The sequence below is a fragment of the Acomys russatus genome, chromosome 18 (assembly GCF_903995435.1).
Source record: "Acomys russatus chromosome 18, mAcoRus1.1, whole genome shotgun sequence".
Classification (NCBI taxonomy): Eukaryota; Metazoa; Chordata; class Mammalia; order Rodentia; family Muridae; genus Acomys; species Acomys russatus.
This window is the reverse complement of record NC_067154.1, coordinates 45,914,434-45,932,285: the sequence shown is the minus strand read 5'-3', so window position 1 is coordinate 45,932,285 and position 17,852 is coordinate 45,914,434. Positions and strand designations below refer to the sequence as shown.

General features: G+C 38.9%; 1 protein-coding gene across 7 annotated transcripts in view; it reads left to right on the top strand.

The window, feature by feature from the left end:
* Rbm26 (RNA binding motif protein 26) overlaps nt 1-17,852 on the top strand; it is a 69,562-nt gene that overhangs the window by 5,893 nt on the left and 45,817 nt on the right. For all 7 annotated transcript variants that reach the window (XM_051160944.1, XM_051160942.1, XM_051160941.1 and 4 more), the window contains exons 2-3: nt 13,812-13,930; nt 14,806-14,942. In XM_051160944.1, the coding sequence (XP_051016901.1) occupies nt 13,812-13,930; nt 14,806-14,942 (256 nt within the window). The remainder of the gene's footprint in view (nt 1-13,811; nt 13,931-14,805; nt 14,943-17,852) is intronic.

Genomic DNA, 17,852 nt, shown 5'->3' with positions numbered 1-17,852 from the left:
GTATTACAACAGTAGCAGAAGTAGAGTCATGAAGTAGCAACCTGAAAGGTAGTAAAGGGTGGCAGCATGAGGAAGGTCGAGAACCACTGCTCCAGAGCCGTGCGTTTTCTTAGTATGCTCCTGCATGGTAGTGTCATAGTATTTCCTTTTCACTCTGGTATACTTTTTAAACTATTGGACTTTTCTTTCACAGTAACCCTTTTGAAAAGGAACATAGTCCTAAAAGCATTACACACAGTTTGAGACATACCCCCTTAGAGTGTTTGTGGTACTTTTTCCTTTACTTATATTTGCTATTAACACATGAACTCTGGTGCCCATTTTTGACCACGCCCCTTGATGGGGAGGCCTGGTGGCACTCAGAGGAAGGATAGCAGCCTACCAAGAAAAGACTTGATACCCTATGAGCATATTCAGGGGGAGGAAGTCCCCCTCAGTCACAGTCATAGGGGAGCGGAGTAGGGGGAAAGCGGGAGGGAGGGAGGAATTGGATACAAGGGATGGGCTAACAATTGAGATGTAATATGAATAATTTAATAAAATATTTTAAAAAATGCAAAGAGTTAGATATCTGGAGAGCCAAACTGAGTGCAGCACTTGGAAAAAAAAGTATTTTTTTTTAAAACTTCATTAAATTTTTTTTTTCTTAAATCATGGAAAAATTGTTCTTTTGTGTTTGCACACTGGTCTTTTTTTTTTTTTTTTAGTTTTTGAGACAGGGTTTCTCTGCGTAGCCTTGGCTGTCCTGGACTTTGTAGACCAGGCTGGCCTTGAACTCAGCAATCCACCTGCCTCTGCCTCCTGAGTGCTGGGATTAAAGACGTGTGCCACTACCGCCCAGCTCACACTGGTCTTTTTATCCCTGAACCTTGATTAGATTTTCTTCTTGATATTTCTTTCCCCTACTGCTTAGTAGCTCCCTTGGCACAGTCAGTCAGTTTGCCACCTTGAATAAAGACTAAGCAGAAATTGCAAAAAGCAAAAACTATACCCATACTCTTCTTATAGTTCATTCTTGCTAGTTTCTATTATGTGCATCCTAATTTCTGCAAAGCTTAATTTTTTTGTGTGATTCTCTATCATCTGTTTATATTGGCCCTCTTTTTCCAATTTTAAGAAGTAAAATTCACTGACAGCTTATTCAGTGCTGATTAATGTGCTTTTAATGATTGTGAACTAAGTTCTGTTAAAGGTGACAAAATGGACTCAGGATTATTTGGCAGTATACCTTACTGGCTATGAATATACTTTGGATAACCAGCTTTCAAGACCGTATTCTATTGCTGCAACCTTATATGAATATAGCCAGTACATGATGGCAACAGACTTTAAAAGAAGACATTTGATTCTGAAGCCTTGTGTGGATGGTGGTGCTTCCTGACCTCATACCTTGTATATGTATGTGTGTTGTGTGTCAGTACTAAAATACAGGTCCAGTGTGGTGCATTTCTTTGAGAAACTTAGCTGTGATTTATCTGGTTAGAAGTAGTGACTCTTTCTAACATAATTACTCTTACATAACTTTTGACATGCATCACATGCAAAATTCAGGTGTAATAGTTAGCTGTTCCTTGTTTTAGCATCATTGTTGGAATCTCTGCCAGTTGAAAGCAGACTTTACCTCTTACAGTTTAACTGTCTTCCTGTTCTAGGTAGCAGCTTGTACAATGTGTCTGACACAGACTTCAGTATTAAATGTATTAGTTGAAATTTCTACTTTGTTGGCTGAAAATCTTATTAGAGTGACAAGCTTATGTGGATAAAACTAAAATACACACTGTGTTTCCTTAACTTTCAGAGTGGCTGAGATGAACAGCAGTAAAAATAGATTCTTTGGGTCAGTTTCTTTTTATTTCAAGTTTTTGTTGTTGTTACTGTTTTTTTCTCCAAGGCAGGGTTTTTCTGTGTAGCACTGGAACTCACTTTGTAGATCAAGCTAGCCTCAGAGATCCACCCGTCTCTGCCACCCACGTACTGGCATTAAAGGTGTGTGCCACCACTGTCGGGCTTATTTCTTATTTATTTATTTAGGTTTTTTTGAGACAGGGTTTCTGTGTTAAACAGAGTACTGGCTGTCCTGGACTCTCTGTGTAGACCAGGGTGGCCTCGAACTCAGCGAGCTGCAAAAGCCATGCTTCACCACATCCGGCTTGTTAGGCTTATTTTAGTACTTTAAACATTTATGTGTGCGCTCAGGCACCAGCACATAGGAGTGGATTCTGGTAGTTGAACTCAAGTGATCAAGCTGGTGGCAAGTACCTTTAGCTGCCTAGCCGTCTTACAAGAACCCTTAGGGGACAAAGTTTCACTTTTGAGCCTAGCAGGCTGGCCTCAGTCTTTCAAAGTGCTGGCATTTACTTCCATTTGCTATTTACTGTGCCAGGATAAGATTAGGAATTTAAAGCTTATATTTAGTTAAAATTAGTAATTTTTTTTTTTTTTGAGGGAGAGCACTGAACAGTTCATTCTTACTGAATAAAATATTGAGTGTTTTTTGTGCAAGACAGCTCTGTTCATAGAGTTTGACAAAAGTAATACTTTTTTTAGATTTATTTATTTTTATTTATTTAATGTATATTTGTGTTTTGCCTGCATGTATGTATGTCTGAGGGTGTCAGATTTCCTGGAGTTACAGACAGTTGTGAGCTGCCATATAGGTGTTGGGAATTGCACCTGCGTCCTTAACTATGGGCCCATCTCTTCAGCCCCAAAAGTAATAATTTCTAATTTGATTAATTTTAGTTGATGGGATACTTAATACTGTGTAATTAATTTATGTGTTTCAGCACTTTGATTAGCTCATAGTACTTCTCAAATAAAATTATTTTACCCATAAACCACAAAATGGATATATTACCTTGTTTGGTACATCCATGTTGAAAATGGGTAAGTCAAGCATGAACAGTTTACTGAGGTTTTTTTTGTTTTTTGTGTTTTGTTTTTTTCTTCCTCCTTTCATTGCAGAGAGAATGAATGAGATGAAGTGGGTGAAGAGCCTTTCTTACCAGGTTTATTACCCTCCTACCTCCTCCTTTCTGTGAGGAGAGCAATTCTCTTTAGTATATGCCTTAGGGTTACTATTGCTGTGACGAAACAGCATGATGAAACACAAATTAGGGAGGAAAGGGTTTATTTCGCTTACCTATCCTGAATCACTGTTTGTTGAGGGAAGCCAAGGCAGGAACTAAACCTGGTGGCTGGAGGCAGGAGCTAATGAGCAGAGGTCATGGAGGAGTGCTGCTTACTACCTTGCTCCACCTATTTTATCGTAGAACACAAGGCCAGCAGCTCAGGGAGGTCCCCGCCTACAATGCCATTGGACCCCTCTCATTAATCATTAATTAAGAAAAAAGCCCTACAGGCTTGCCTGCCTGCACCCAGATCTAGCTTGTGTCAAGTAAACATAAAACTACTGAAGACAGTGTACATACAACTGATGATTTCTGGACCAAGAAAAAACTTATTTTAAATTTCTGTTTGTAAGCCATGTAATAAGTTTGAGACTTATTGCACCCTTCTGAGATATTTTACTTACATACAAGCAATATTTTATAGTTTTCTCTGGTTAGATTTCAAAGGTTTCAGAATTTTTAAAGGTTAGATTTTTTCCTATGTCTTATAACTAGCATTTAAAAATTTCAGTTTGCAACTGTTACTAGTAGTTAGAAATAGAATTGATATTTATATAATAACTTGTTTTCTGAAACATTTGGCTTGGTTCAGATAGGCTAAGATTGCATTTTAGTAGGAGGTCATAGGACAAAAAGCTTTTTATGCTGTTGGATGTGCCTCACCTGAATGTAGTCACCTAAAAGGCCCGTTTGGCTCCTCCTCATAATCCTTCACAGTGGGGATTAAATTTTCACTTCCAGTCGAGATGCCTAATCCATAGCAGGTAAATAATTTTAAAGAAAAATTAGATACTTTTCTTCATTTTTAAAAGTTAATCACTGCATAGTAAGAATAGAACATCCCCGAATGCTTTGGAATGGAAAGGGAAAGTGTGCACTTTCAGGACCTGTGTGGCTGTTCCTGGACTTGCTGTAGACCAGGCTGGCCTCACAGAGATCTGTCTGCCTCCGCCTCCTGTGTGCTGGGATTAAAGACACGTGCCACCACACCTGACAGTTTTTCCGTTTTTTAAAATGACCAAAATTCAGTTTGCTGTGTGGTCTGTCCCATGGTTATATCACCATTTTGTTCTAACTATTAGGTTGTTATATATTTTTTGATTATATAAATCTGTAGTGAACATTTTTTCTTATGTGGTTTCTGTGTGGGTACATATTTATTCTAATTAGGAGTTGGTTGACTCATGTTGATGCTGAAAACTCTATCAAAGTATAGATGCTTGAAAGCTGGGCCGTATACTTTCTTTAAGTGTAGCAGTTCAGGTAAAGTTGTTTTATGGTACTCATTCTATCATGGCCAGTGAGTTCTCTCATTTTCCATGTTTTCTAAGAAGTGACGGGTGACAGTGTATCAGTATAAGCTGTAGCCTGGGCTCGAGTTTCACAGGATTTCTACACCCTGCTATTTCTGTACTTCCCCTGCTACTTGCCAGTTATTTTCTTCAAAAATTGACATGAAAATTACTAAATTTTTAGTGAAATCATTCATTACAAATAGAAAAAAATGGGTGATTAAAAATCTAACAGGTGTAAACATGCTGATCAGGAGATAATTTATTTGTTGTTCTAAACACAGTAACATACACTTTGAGACTTGCTGTGTCTGATTTTTAAAGATTGTAAATGTGGTGTCCTTGGTGGCTCACATCTTTAACCCCAGAAATCTGGGAGTGCGGGGAAGGGGCAGAGGCCAACAGAGTAAATTCCAAAGTTTGAGGTCCTGGGGAGTAGGAGGGAGGAGGAAGGAAGAAGGCGAGGAGAGGATAGGTGAAGAGAGAGGCGCTCACAGACAGACACTGCCTGGTTTACTCTGCTAGAGTTTGCATCTGGACTATCTCTGGAGGCTTATGTGAAGGCTGCTCCCTAGAGAAGCAAGATGCCAACCCAGGAGTAGTACAGACCTAGTGAATAAAGTAAAAATAACCCCAGACAAGGAACCTTAAAATCCCAGTTATTTTGGAGTTCATATGCTGTTTCTTCTTCTCCTCCTCCCCTTTTTCTTTCCTCTCCCTACCACTAGACTGTTTCAAGGAAAGGTTAACAGCTTAGTTTAGTATTGAATGGGCTAGAAAGAGGATATAGTACTTAAAAGACAGCAACCAGACTTCTTTGGCTAAAGCATTGTCTTAGGGATGAATATATTTTTACTATAGCTCTTTCATTCTTCAGTAATTCCTAAATACATTTTTTTTTTTACCGTGTTTGACAAATTAGTCAAATGCCTTCTTGTAATTTGATTTGTAGTTCCAATTTGGCAGAACATCTGTTTTCTCAGAAGAAATTAAAGATTAATATCCTTAGTCTTGAGATTTTTTTTTTGAGCTGAAAACTATATGATTTTTTTGTTTGTTTGTTTTGTTTTTGTTTTTCAAGACTGGGTTTCTCTGTGTAGCCTTAGCTGGCCTAGACTCACTTTGTAGTCCAGGCTGGCTTTGAACTCACAGCGATCCACCAGCCTCTGCCTCCCAAGTGCTAGGATTAAAGGCGTGCGCCACCATCGCCCAGCTCCTGTCTATGATTTTTAAATTAAATTAAAAATAGTACTTTATGCATACAAATGTTTTCCTTGCATGTATGTCTTTGCACCATGTGGTGCCACTGGAAGCCAGGAGAGGGATCTAGATCTAGCTGGCTGTGACTGGTGGTGTAGATACTGTCAGTTGAACTGTAGTCTTCAGGAAGAACAGCAAGTGCTTTTAACTGCTGAACCATTTCTCTAGTCCTAAAAACAAAGAAAACTTTAAAAAGAAATTTTGTGGGTGGGTAGGTCAGTTAGAGGACAACTTGTGGTAGTCAGTTAGCTCCATGCTTTTTCCAGAAAATTAATTCATATTGTAGGCTTCAATGAAAGTGCCTTTATCTGATGAATATCAGGCTGGTCTCAATTTCGGTTAAAATATTTTCAAAACGATTTTGGAAGAAGTATTAGAAAACTTGGATGTCAGGTTTTTTTTTTTTTTTTTTTTTTTTTTTTTTTTTGGTTTTTCGAGACAAGGTTTCTCTGTGTAGCCTTGGCCATCCTGGACTCACTTTGTAGACCAGGCTGGCCTCGAACTCACAGCGATCCACCTGCCTCTGCCTCCCGAGTGCTGGGATTAAAGGCGTGCGCCACCACGCCCGGCTTGGATGTCAGGTTTTTTGAAGGGGGAGGTCTCTTTGTAGCTCAGACTGGTTGAGAGGAAGATGTCCTTAACTTTCTGATCCTCCTGTCCCTACTCCCTCCTTCAGGTCCGTGACACTAGGTTTCTTGAGTGCTAGGCAAGCATGCCACATAAACTGAGCTTTCTCTCCAGCCCTTGCCCTTTATATTAAGTCTACAGAATGATTCCCCTTCTTGGCATGACAAAATGCTCCCTAGCCTTTTCTAGCTCAGTTTAGTTCCTGTTGAGGGGAGGCATTGTCTCTTAGTTTCTTTTGTAGTTAAGTAGAATGTCAGTAAACTGGTGGCCTAAGGAAGCACTGGCCTTTGTATGTGAATTGGTATAAAGCTATATGGAGTTTTGGAGTTTTGCTTTAGGCTTCTCAGTAGTTTAAAGGATTAGGAGGTGTGGCCTTGTTGGAGGGAGTGGGCTTTGATTTTTCTTCTCTTCCTCCCCGCCTCTCTTTCTCTATCTCTTCCTATTCCCCTCTTCCCCTCTCCCTCTTTCCCCTTCCCCTCTCCCTCTCCCCCTGTCCCCCTTCCCTCCTCTCCTTCTCCCTGTCCCTCTCTTCCTCTCTCCCACTCCCTCTTTTTTTGGTTTTTCAAGATATGGGTTCTCTGTAGCCTTTGCTGACCTGGACTCCCTTTGTAGACAATGCTGGCTTCAAACTTTGTCTCCCTGAGTGCTGGGATCAAAGGTCTGTGCCACCGTGTCTGGCTTTTGGCTTTGATTTTTCAAAAGGCTTGTGCCATTTTAGGTGTTCTGTCTCCTACTTGCAGATCAAGATGTGAGCTCTCAGCTGGTCCTACCACCATGCTTTGCGCCCCAGTGCTTTTGCTCACCATCGTAAGCTAACTTCTGAAACCATAAACCCAATTAAATACTTTTCAGAGATAAGTTGCTTTGGTCATGGCATTTTGTCACAGAAATAGAAAAGTAACTTAGAGAGATGTCCATATGCCACCCAGTTTTCTCTTGAATGTGATGTTATAACTAGAACTATTTGCATTTACTTTTCAGTTTAAGTTAGTGGTTTATCTTTAAAAATTTTTGAGATTATAATATAATTACATCATCCTTCCTTTTTTTCTTCCCTCTAAGCCACCTGTGTGCTCCCCCCCCCCCCATGACCTCCTTTTTTCTTTGTATGCATGTGATTTCAGGCCTGGCTAAGATTTGGGCAACCAGTTGTGCTCGTCCATGGGGAAAGACTATGACTCCTGCTCCTAGCATTACTCAATTGTCTGTAGTTCTTTGTCTTTTTTGAACTGAGCTGTATAAACTTTGACATTTTAAAAAAGATTATTGAAGATTAGCTTGTATTGGAGTTAAACTTCAATAAGCGATTCCATAATAATTTCTAAAGCAGTACTTCTTAAGTACACTGTGAGGTATTTCCAGAAATACTTTCATGGCGTTTGTGAGATCTTCATTTGGGTTTTTTTCTTCACCTAATTTTATGTCTCTGCAGGGCCAGAGTTCTTTTTGTATATGTCAATTAGAACAGCATATGTTCATAGCAGATTAAATATAAAACTATATACTTTTGTCAGCCTGTGTTCTCTTAAGCCATGTCTTTAAAAATATTTGCAAAAAAGAAAAACCCTCAAAAACAAAAACAGAAAAACCAAAAAATGTGAAATACTGTTATTCTTCTTAGTTCCTCCCCCCCTCCCCACCCCCCATGACAGGGTTTCTCTGTGTAACCTTGTCTGTCCTCTGTCCTGCACTCACTTTGTAGATTAGGTTGGCCTCAAACTCAAAGAGATCTGCCTGCCTCCGCCTTCCCAAGTGCTGGGATTATAGGAGTACGCCACTGTGCTTGGCTTCTTCTTAGTTTTTAAAAATACAATATTTTATCTCCACTGAGGCTGTCAGTCTTGGTGTTCTGCACATCACCTGAGCTAAGTGTAAAGTTGGTACTACCTTTGGATTTACACTTATTTACACAAATAATTCGTCCTCTTAATTACTTTAACGTGGCTATGCTAATGTTAGTTTCTTTTTAATGTTGATACTGATAGATAGAGCCTTTAAGTTCTTTGGAGTTATAGTATTTAATGCGTAGAGTGTTTATACGAAACATAAAAATGTTTCTTCAAATACTTTCTAAATACTTCAAAAGTATTCTTTCAGAAGTAAGAAGGAATCCCTTTTTTCAGATGCTATGGGGAGTGAAAGAGCTGACTAAAAGCTTTTTAGTGTTATTACAAGTATTATAAGCTTTAGCAGTGAGTGGATTTTGTGAAAACTATAAAACACTGAATATAAGTTGAAAAAGACAGTAGAAGATAGAAAGTCCTTTGTTTCAGATGGCCCATTTTATTGTAAAAATAAAGTTACTTCCAAAAGTAATTAAAGATTTATGTAATAGCCGTCAAAATTCCATTCATATTTCTTGCAGAACTAGAAGAAAAATTCCTACAATTGATATGGAAGCCAAAAAGATACTGAAAAGTCAGAGCAACTTGAGGTAAAGGGGGAAATGGAGGTGTAGTAAAACCTCATTTAAAATTATACCCTGAACGTGGTCAACATCAACTAGTGTGGTATCCATAGAGACCACCGAGACAGCTGTGGCCATCTTATTCCTAACAAAGGTGCTAAATACATATCATTAAAACAAACCAAACCAAACCAAATAAAAAAGACAGCATTTTCATTATGTGGAAAACTGATTATCCATGTGAATAAAACGAAGAGCTGAAACTTAGAAGTACTAGAGGAAAACACAGGAAAGATATTTCAAGATCTAGGCAAAGACAGCAATTTTCTGAGAGGGACAAGCTCAAGGAATAAGCACCAAAGTTGACAAATTAGATGGCATGAAATCAAAATGCTATGTACAGCAAAGGAAACAATAGAATGAAGAAACAGCCAATAGGAGGAGGAGTAATTGCTGAATATATAAAGAACTCAAACCATCAAACACCAAAAGAGGACTAAATAATCCAGTCATTTGGGCAATGAACAGTTCATAAAAGAAGTACAGACTTCTTGGTCCAGCTACTTCCTGCTTTTTTTTTTTTTTTCAAGACAGGGTTTCTCTGTGTAGCCCTGACTGTCCTGGACTCGCTTTGTAGACCAGGCTGCCCTCGAACTCACAGCGATCCGCCTGCCTCTGCCTCCCGAGTGCTGGGATTACAGGCGTGTGCCACCACGCCCGGCTACTTCCTGCTTTTTGATAGAGCTGTCTACCACCATGTCCCTTACACCAGAAGCCACAATTAACTTCTTCTTTCAGTTGCTTCTTTTTAGCCACAGGACCCCAAAGCTGCTGTGAGATTGTATTTTCTAGAAATGCCAGTGAAGCTTCAAGCACTATACTTTAAAAATATGGTTGCCTAAACAAGGCATGAACTAGAAACAACAGTAATAGACTGCTAATGTGGAAGGGGGGAAATCTCATACTCCTAAACAAAGAACAGTAGGCAACTAAGGAATTCTGAGAGCAGGAGAATTAGTCTTCCTGGGGGATGAATTCCTTAATTGGTTATTCAGTATCAGATGGTCAGCTCTGATATCCTGTGCATACATATAACATTAAATGGACTCATGAGTTGTATTTATATATTAATACATTTTTATATGCATGTAACAGTAAAGAGAAAAGTCATGACTTGAAGGGCACATGGAAGGATTGGAGGAAGGAAAAAGGGAAGGGGAAATGATGTAATTATATTTTAATTCAGAAAATAAGGTGGGAAGGACCTGAAGGGGTCATGAGCTCCACAGGCAGATCACCAAGGCCAGCGGATCTGGACCTAGGAGGCCAGCACAAATTGATGGATAACCAAGAACAGTGCTTGATGCATGTAAAGTACTTAGCCCCCGTCCAGATGTAGCTGATGGACACTCGTGCTCCATGTGTGTGGGGAGGGAGGAGAGGAGACTGCCTTTGACATGAGCTCTGGTGCCTTTGATTTGATCACTCCCCTTGCGGGGTGGCCTTGGGGGCACATAAAAGAAGGGGATGCAGGCTACCCTGATGAGACCTGATAGACTGTGATCAAATGGTGGAGGAGGAGGGCCCCTAATCAGAGGTCTAGGGGAGGAGAATAGGGCAGAAGAGGGAGGGACGGTGGGAACTGAAAGATAAGAGTGAAGGAATAACAATTGGGATCTAATGTGAAAAATTACAGTAAAAGTAAATACCACAAAATAGTAAAAGTAAAAAAAAAAAAAAAGATGGAGTGTGATCAGAGATGATACCCAATACTGACCCCCTGGCTTTCACATAACCACACTCATACATATGCAAACTTACATCATACAAAAGCAAATGCCAGGTATGATGGTTGGGTAGGGCGGTGGGAACATATGTAGCCTTGGCTATCCTGAAATCACTTTGTAGATCAGACTGACCTCGAACTCACTGTCTTTGCCTCCCTGAGTGCTGGGATCACAGGTGTGTGCTAACCATGCCCAGCTCAGTACAAATATTTTGCTATATACAGTTTCCTTCTTACCTATATAAAAGAGCCTAAGACTTTTTTTTTTTGGTTTTTCGAGACAGGGTTTCTCTGTGTAGCCTTGGCCATCCTGGACTCGCTTTGTAGACCAGGCTGGCCTCAAACTCACAGCGACCCGCCTACCTCTGCCTCCCGAGCGCTGGGATTAAAGGCGTGCACCACCACGCCCGGCTTTGAGCCTAAGACTCTTAATAGCTACTCCTATGCTTTCTTTTAAAATTTTTCAAAATGTTTATTTTTGTGTATATGTGTAATGGGCACGTTTGCCTTCGTGTGCATGTGGCAGTCAAAATACCACTTGTTTGAGTTGCCTTTACACGCTGAACCTTCTCATGGTCCATCGTCCTATGTTTTTAAAGAGTGACAGAAAGCTGGACATTTTCAACTTCACTATTATAAACAGTAAAAACATTATTAGTTGTACTAAGGTATATTTACATATTGATGACATTTTTGTTTTTTTGCTTCGTTTTTCCAGACAGAGTTTCTCTGTGTAGCATTGGCTGTCCTGGACTCACTTTGTAGACCAGGCTGGTCTCGAATTTACAGTGATTCACCTGCCTCTCTCTGCCTCCCTGAATGCTGGGATTAAAGATGTGCGCCACCACGCATGCTCAATATTGATGAAGTTTTACTTTTAGTCTTTTAAGTAATTTTGTGAATGGCTATATTAATCTAGGTAATTGTCAAAAGGCACTGAAGCTATTAATCTCATGGGAAATTCAAATGTTTTATATTCATTTTACTCCATCTCACTGGAATCTTTCTTTGGTGTCAACCATTTTTCCACCTTCGGTTCTTAACGTTGGGCTCTCCTAGCGTAGTCGGCTGTCCTTTTCCCAGTCGTGAAGTATGCTTGCACTCAGTTTTAATAATCATTGTAAGAATTCAGCCATCATGTGGGTGATAGGAATGACTCTTGTGACCTGTGGAGGAATAGGCAGTGCTCTTAACCTCCAAGCCATTTCTCTAGCCCAAAGTACGTTTTGAAGGAAGTTTTCATAAAGTTTCTCATGTACCATTAAAATGCACCCTGTTCCGTTTAGATTATAACCAACTTCAAGCCTTTGTTAAAAATGAAAGTAGTTTTATGAGAAAACTGATGTATAGTTATTGGGTAAACAGTTACCCAGGGATTAAGGAACAAAGCATTTATAAAGATCTCAGTTTTTATAGGTCAGGAATATGGGGTTAGGTTAGTTGGATACATCTGTCTCTCATGGGATTGCAGTCAGGCCCTTTGTTAGAGGTGCATTTAGGTTTCCTTGGGACTGCAGGGTTGGCTTCAAGGGTTATTACATGCGCCGTTGGCAAGTTTGCCAGAATCATAGTTCTCTGCTACCCAGTCTTTGCACCCTCATTTCACTGCCCTAGGAGAGTCTGCATGATAGTGCTTGAGTACCCCTGGGTATTGACTATAATTTCTCTAAAAAGGTGACAGAAAAAGCAAGGAAGATGACACAGTGCCTTTTTCACCCCTAGCCCATAGCAGCAGTTTTTGCTTTCACTTATTTTCATGAGGCACTTTGTGGACTGAGCCTTCTCCCCAGCTTTTGTGTTTTGGTTTTGTTTTGAGACTGGGTTCTTTCTAGGTAGTCTGGTCTGTTCTGGAACTTGCTATGTATAGCTTAGGCTGACCTGGAACTCTGAGAGCCACTTTTGTCTCCTGAGTACAGGGATTAAAGGCATGTACCACATCCCTAACTAATCTCTTTGTTCTTTGATCCCTTAATATCATATATATTTAAAAGCTACTGTTAAGTTTTTGTATTGTCAGAATCTTTTAGACAGTCTTTCTTATGTTGTTTGTATAAGTTAAATAGATGTTACTGTACCAAGTGTTCATATTAAATGTAAGTAAGCTAAGTGTCTGTTTCTTAGTTAGCATTTTATTGAGTGGATATTTGAAGGAAGCAAAGGTAGGGATTGTGGGAGTCTGAGGAATTTAGAGGCTTTGCGAAATAGTGGTCTTTGAAAAATAAGCTGGAAGGCTGGACACAATTCCAGCACTCGGGAGACAGGCAGGTGGATCCCTGAGTTCAAAGTCATCCTTGTCTACAAAGCTAATCTAGGATAGGTAGGGTTGTTACACAGAGAAACCCTGTCTTGAAAAAAATCTGAAAGAAAAGAAAAGAAAAATAAGCTGTAAGGCTAGAGTGCAAGATAGGAGCTAAGGGAGCGATCTTGGGTTGTGACTAAGGCTATGGAGAGAGGTAAAGCTATGGAGGGCTTTTACAGAAAAGAAGCTGGGAGATGGATAGGAGTTTGTGGTTGTAACAATAGGAATTTAGAGAAATGAGTAGTTGATTATCTGGTTTTTGGGCATTCTATTGTAAAGGGAGAGGAGTTACATAGTGGTCAGAAGATGAGCTTTAGAGTAGAATATTTTAGTTAAATATTGGCACATTTACTTACTTGTCTTGTTTTTTTTCCCCTTTCCTCTAATGCTAGTGATTTTTCTGTAGTAGATACATGTTTTTAGTTTCATATTTAATGTGATATTTATGAATCTAAGTTAGTTTTTAAAGATAGTTGAATACCACGGTGCATAAGTTCCTTTCTTGGCTGATTTAGATTTTATACAATCTAAATTTCTAATACATTTGAGTCAATTTCTAGACTTTTATTTCTGCGGCTTTATATATTGTGGGTGGTAGTTTAAAAAAATATGAATTTAATATGTAGAGTTTTTTGTCTGCATCTGTGTATGTGGTACCATATGCATACCTGGTGCCCTTGAAGATCAGTAGGGAGGATATTGGATCCTGTTGAGCTGTAGTTAGAGACATAAGTGAGTTCTGAGAACTGAATTGGGCACTGTAAGAACACGTGCTCTTAATTACTAATCCATCTCTCCAGTCCCAGTGACGTATTTTTAAGAAGAGCTAGAGTATGTAAAATAGATTAACATAAGGAAAAATATATTTATCAGGGCCTTTCATGAGCCCAGTGTTTTTGAATATGTTAATTTACCTAATTATATGTCATATTTTACAAGTTTTAATTCGGTTATAGGATGACATCATTTATGGCTAAGTTTCATTAACCACCATTATTATTTTTTTTAGCTGTGATGCTGATCCATCGGCCCTAGCAAAATATGTTTTGGCTTTGGTAAAGAAAGACAAAAGTGAAAAAGAACTAAAGGCATTATGCATTGATCAGCTTGATGTATTTCTTCAGAAAGGTAATACCTTTGTGGTTTTTTGATTTTGTTTTGTAAAATTTACCTTCATTTTATGTGCATTGGTGTTTTGCCTGCATGTATGTCTATGTGAGAGTGTCAGATCTTGGAGTTAGAGATGTGGGTACTGGGTTTGAACCTGGGTCCTCTGGAGGAGAAATCAGTGCCCCTGACCACTGACCCATCTTTCCAGCCCCAGTACCTTTGGTTTAAAAATACTGTTTGAGGTCTGGAGAGATGGCTCAAAGGTTAAGAGCACTGACTGCTCTTCCAGAAGTCCTGAGTTCAATTCCCAGCAACTACATGGTAGCATACAAGCCATCTGTACTGTGATCTGATGCCTTATTCTGTCCTGCAGGTTTACATGCAGGCAGAGCACTGTATACATACTAAATAAATAAATCTTAAAAAAAAATGCTATTTGAGTAAGTTATGTATACACTATTAAAGAAATTAAGCCTCTAGTTATAACAAAGCTTTTAGCTGTAACAAAGTTGAGTACACATGTTCCTAATCATATATATGGCGTGCTTCCTCAATGTGTTTTGTGCTTATTTTGTTACATAGATTAATATACTAAGAAAGTGACTGGCTATTTAGGGCAGTACTAAAGAAACTTCTTGGAATATTGTGTAGGGCATGTTTTCAAACTTGTACTTTTCCCACATCTAGATAACAGCTAGTATTTGTGTCTGTATATCGGATACACTGCTACCTGGTACAGATAGTCACGGATGGAAGCAGCTGGCTGAAATGCTTTTGTCATTTGAATCTAGAATCCTGAATTGTGGAACTTATTAAAAAAGCTTGATTTATAAGGAGAATTAAGGTCTTGTTAAATAACTTTTGATATGCGAATCTTTTGGTTTTGTTTTTAGAGACACAAATATTTGTGGAAAAACTTTTTGATGCTGTGAATACAAAGAGTTATCTACCTCCTCCAGAGCAGCCATCATCAGGAAGCTTGAAGGTAGACTTTCTTCAGCACCAAGAAAAAGACATAAAAAAAGATGAGGTGAGAATTAGTTATACTGTGTTATATATTTCTTAAGTTCACAGAAGTAACAATCAGTTAGTTTTCTGCATTTTTTAATTGGGTGTCCTGAATACCTGTTCCTAAGTTCAGGGACTTTTCTAGGAGTACATACTGAACTTACTGAACCGTAGTCATGGCTATGGTTTATTAATGCAAAAGAATTAAAAATTAGTGAAGAAAAATGTTTTAAGAGAGGAAATATGGTGGAAATATAAGCACTCTAGACTCAGGGGGGCTCACATGGAATGTGCTCAACTCCCTACAAACAGGTAGTAGCAGCAATGTGTATTGTAAGGAAAAAGTTAGAGACTTGCTGCTTCCTTTTTTGTATTTAAAAAAAAAAAAAAAAAAAAAAGGATTGGGGCCTGGAGAGATGACTCAGTGGTTAAGAGCACTGTCTGCTTTTTCAGAGGTCTTGAATTCAATTCCCAGCTATCATATGGTGGTTCACAATCATCTGTGCTGCGATCTGATGTCCTCTTCTCGCATGCAGGTGTATATGCAGAAGCGTGTGTAATTAGTGTACACAAGCCAAAAGCAAGTTTCAGATTGCTGGAACTTGAGTTACAGCTGGTTGTGAGCCATCATGTAGGTTTTGGGAATTGAACCCTAATCCTCTGGGAGAACAATAGTGCTCGTTTTTAATTTGGAGTAGGCCTCTTCTATCAAACATGGGACAGAGTTCCAGACTCCCAAGAAACAAGCATGTGTTGGCATAAACCATACTGTTTTCACCAACAAACAAGTTCATCGAGCTTTTCTTATTAGGAAATGGTGAGGACACTATAAATACCAACATTTTCAGAAGGTAGCTGAGGTCCAGTCTTACAAATAGGCTCGACTAAGGCTTAGCATTCTGAGTCTGCTTTTAACTCTTTTCTGTTACAATCTGTGGATAGTGAATTTATTTCTATCTGTTCATCATAGATTTAGTTAAAATATTTTTGAGGTAGTTAAACTCAGGGACTTTCACAAGGCAATAAAAATAACTTTGTACTTAAAATTTTGGAAGTTTTTAATTGCATTTTATAATCTGTATTTACATTTGTTTAATAACCTTAATCGTTTAGATTTTTCTCGGTTTGTTAAAAATCAAGATGACTCAGGAGGGTTGTGCCAGAAAAAACAATTGCTGGCGTTCACACTATTATGGTTTTTTATTTGGCTAGTTTTAGTTTCAATGAATTTTGGTTTTGGTTTTCTTAGGACAGGGACTATGTATTCCTAACTTGTCTAGAACTTGTAGTGTAGACGAGGTTGACCTCCAGTTTATTGATAATTCTCTTGCACATACCTCATGCAGGTGTGTGTCACCACACCTGACCCAGCCCATCCTTTAAAATATTATTTTTAGTGGTAATTATGCGTGTGTGTGTGTGTGTGTGTGTGTGTGTGTGTGTATTGGCATGTGAGTGCCAGTGTCCATGGTCAATCTGAAGCTATAGGTGGCTCTGAGCTGCCTGACATGGTGCTGGGAAACAGGCTTAGGTCCACCCTCTACAAGAGCAGTATATGCTCTTAAGTACTGAGCCACTTCTTTAGCTCCTACACAGCAATCTGAAATTTTTGCTCTCTGCGTAACTACTCTATGCTATTGAAAACATTAATTTCCTGAGCTTAGGTTTATTTAGCTGTGAAGTGGAAATGTTACAGGGTTATGGAGTGTGTAACATAGTGTCTATGCAGTGTTTGGTGTACTGCTTGGCACATGTCAAGTTCTTAGTAAATGTTAGTGCTGGTGCTATTGGGAGGTTCTTGTGCTGTCAGAGAAGTGGATGCGCTGGGTATTTTTCTTTCCTCTTAATTTGTTCTCAGATTATATAAGCGATGCAGCTTAGTGTGTAGTGATAGATATATAATAATGTATAATAACCCTCAACATTATTTTTAATCTCTGTATCTGAATGTGTGCATAGATTTTTACACATGTGCACACACAGCATCCAATTCAGGTTTATCTGCAGGAGAGGATCATACGTATACTTTTAACTGGTTATAGCACCTGGAAGTACAGTAGAAAGAATGTGAGGGCATCATTGTACTGATCATCACTTTGCCCACACAGAGACATAAGATGATTAAAAGTTTGCCCACTGATAGACATTTGGGTTGCTTGCAGTTAATTTCATGTGTGTGTGTATACTTAAATGTCCCCATTCATAAATATTTATGTATACATATGGAGAGAGAGAGAGAGAGAGAGAGAGAGAGAGAGAGAGAGAGAGAGAGAAAGAGAGAGAGAGAGAGAGAGAAAGAAAGTGAAGATCTGGGTCAGCTTCTGGAATATCTCAAAGTATAGGCACATGTTTCTATATCTAGCTTTAAATTATATTTTAATTCCCAAAACCTCCGAGTCAACTCTGGGCCCTTGTCTTAGTGCATGATGATTACAAAGGCCTAAGCCTAGTGTAAGCCTTTGTTACAGTCTTCTTGACCAGTTGTGGAAGGCTTTTGTAATGAGCTCTTAGAATTATCAAAATGCCATATGGAAGCTCTAAGTTTCTGTTTGGGCATGTATTAAGGTATGGTGTGTGTGTGTGTGTGTGTGTGTAATATGTTGCTGTGTATGTTTATAGGATGGGATATTACAACATATTTTACTTGAAAGAGTATATTATGGCAAATAGAAGAGGGAAAATCCACCAGGAGATCTGGATGTCCTTAGACTTATAATACCAGCCATTGAGGCTGAGATACAAGGGTTTGAAGTTTCAGGCCAGTGTTAGCTCTATAATGAGTCCAAGTCTTAAATAAAACTGCATCAGTAGTAGGCTTTTGTATGGATTGGCAAGAGAATTTGAAGTGAGTAGGAAGAAAAAAAACAAACAATTGTTGGGTGGGCTGTACAAATTCTTGAAAGAATTATTTTTCCAGGTTAGGCTTTTCATA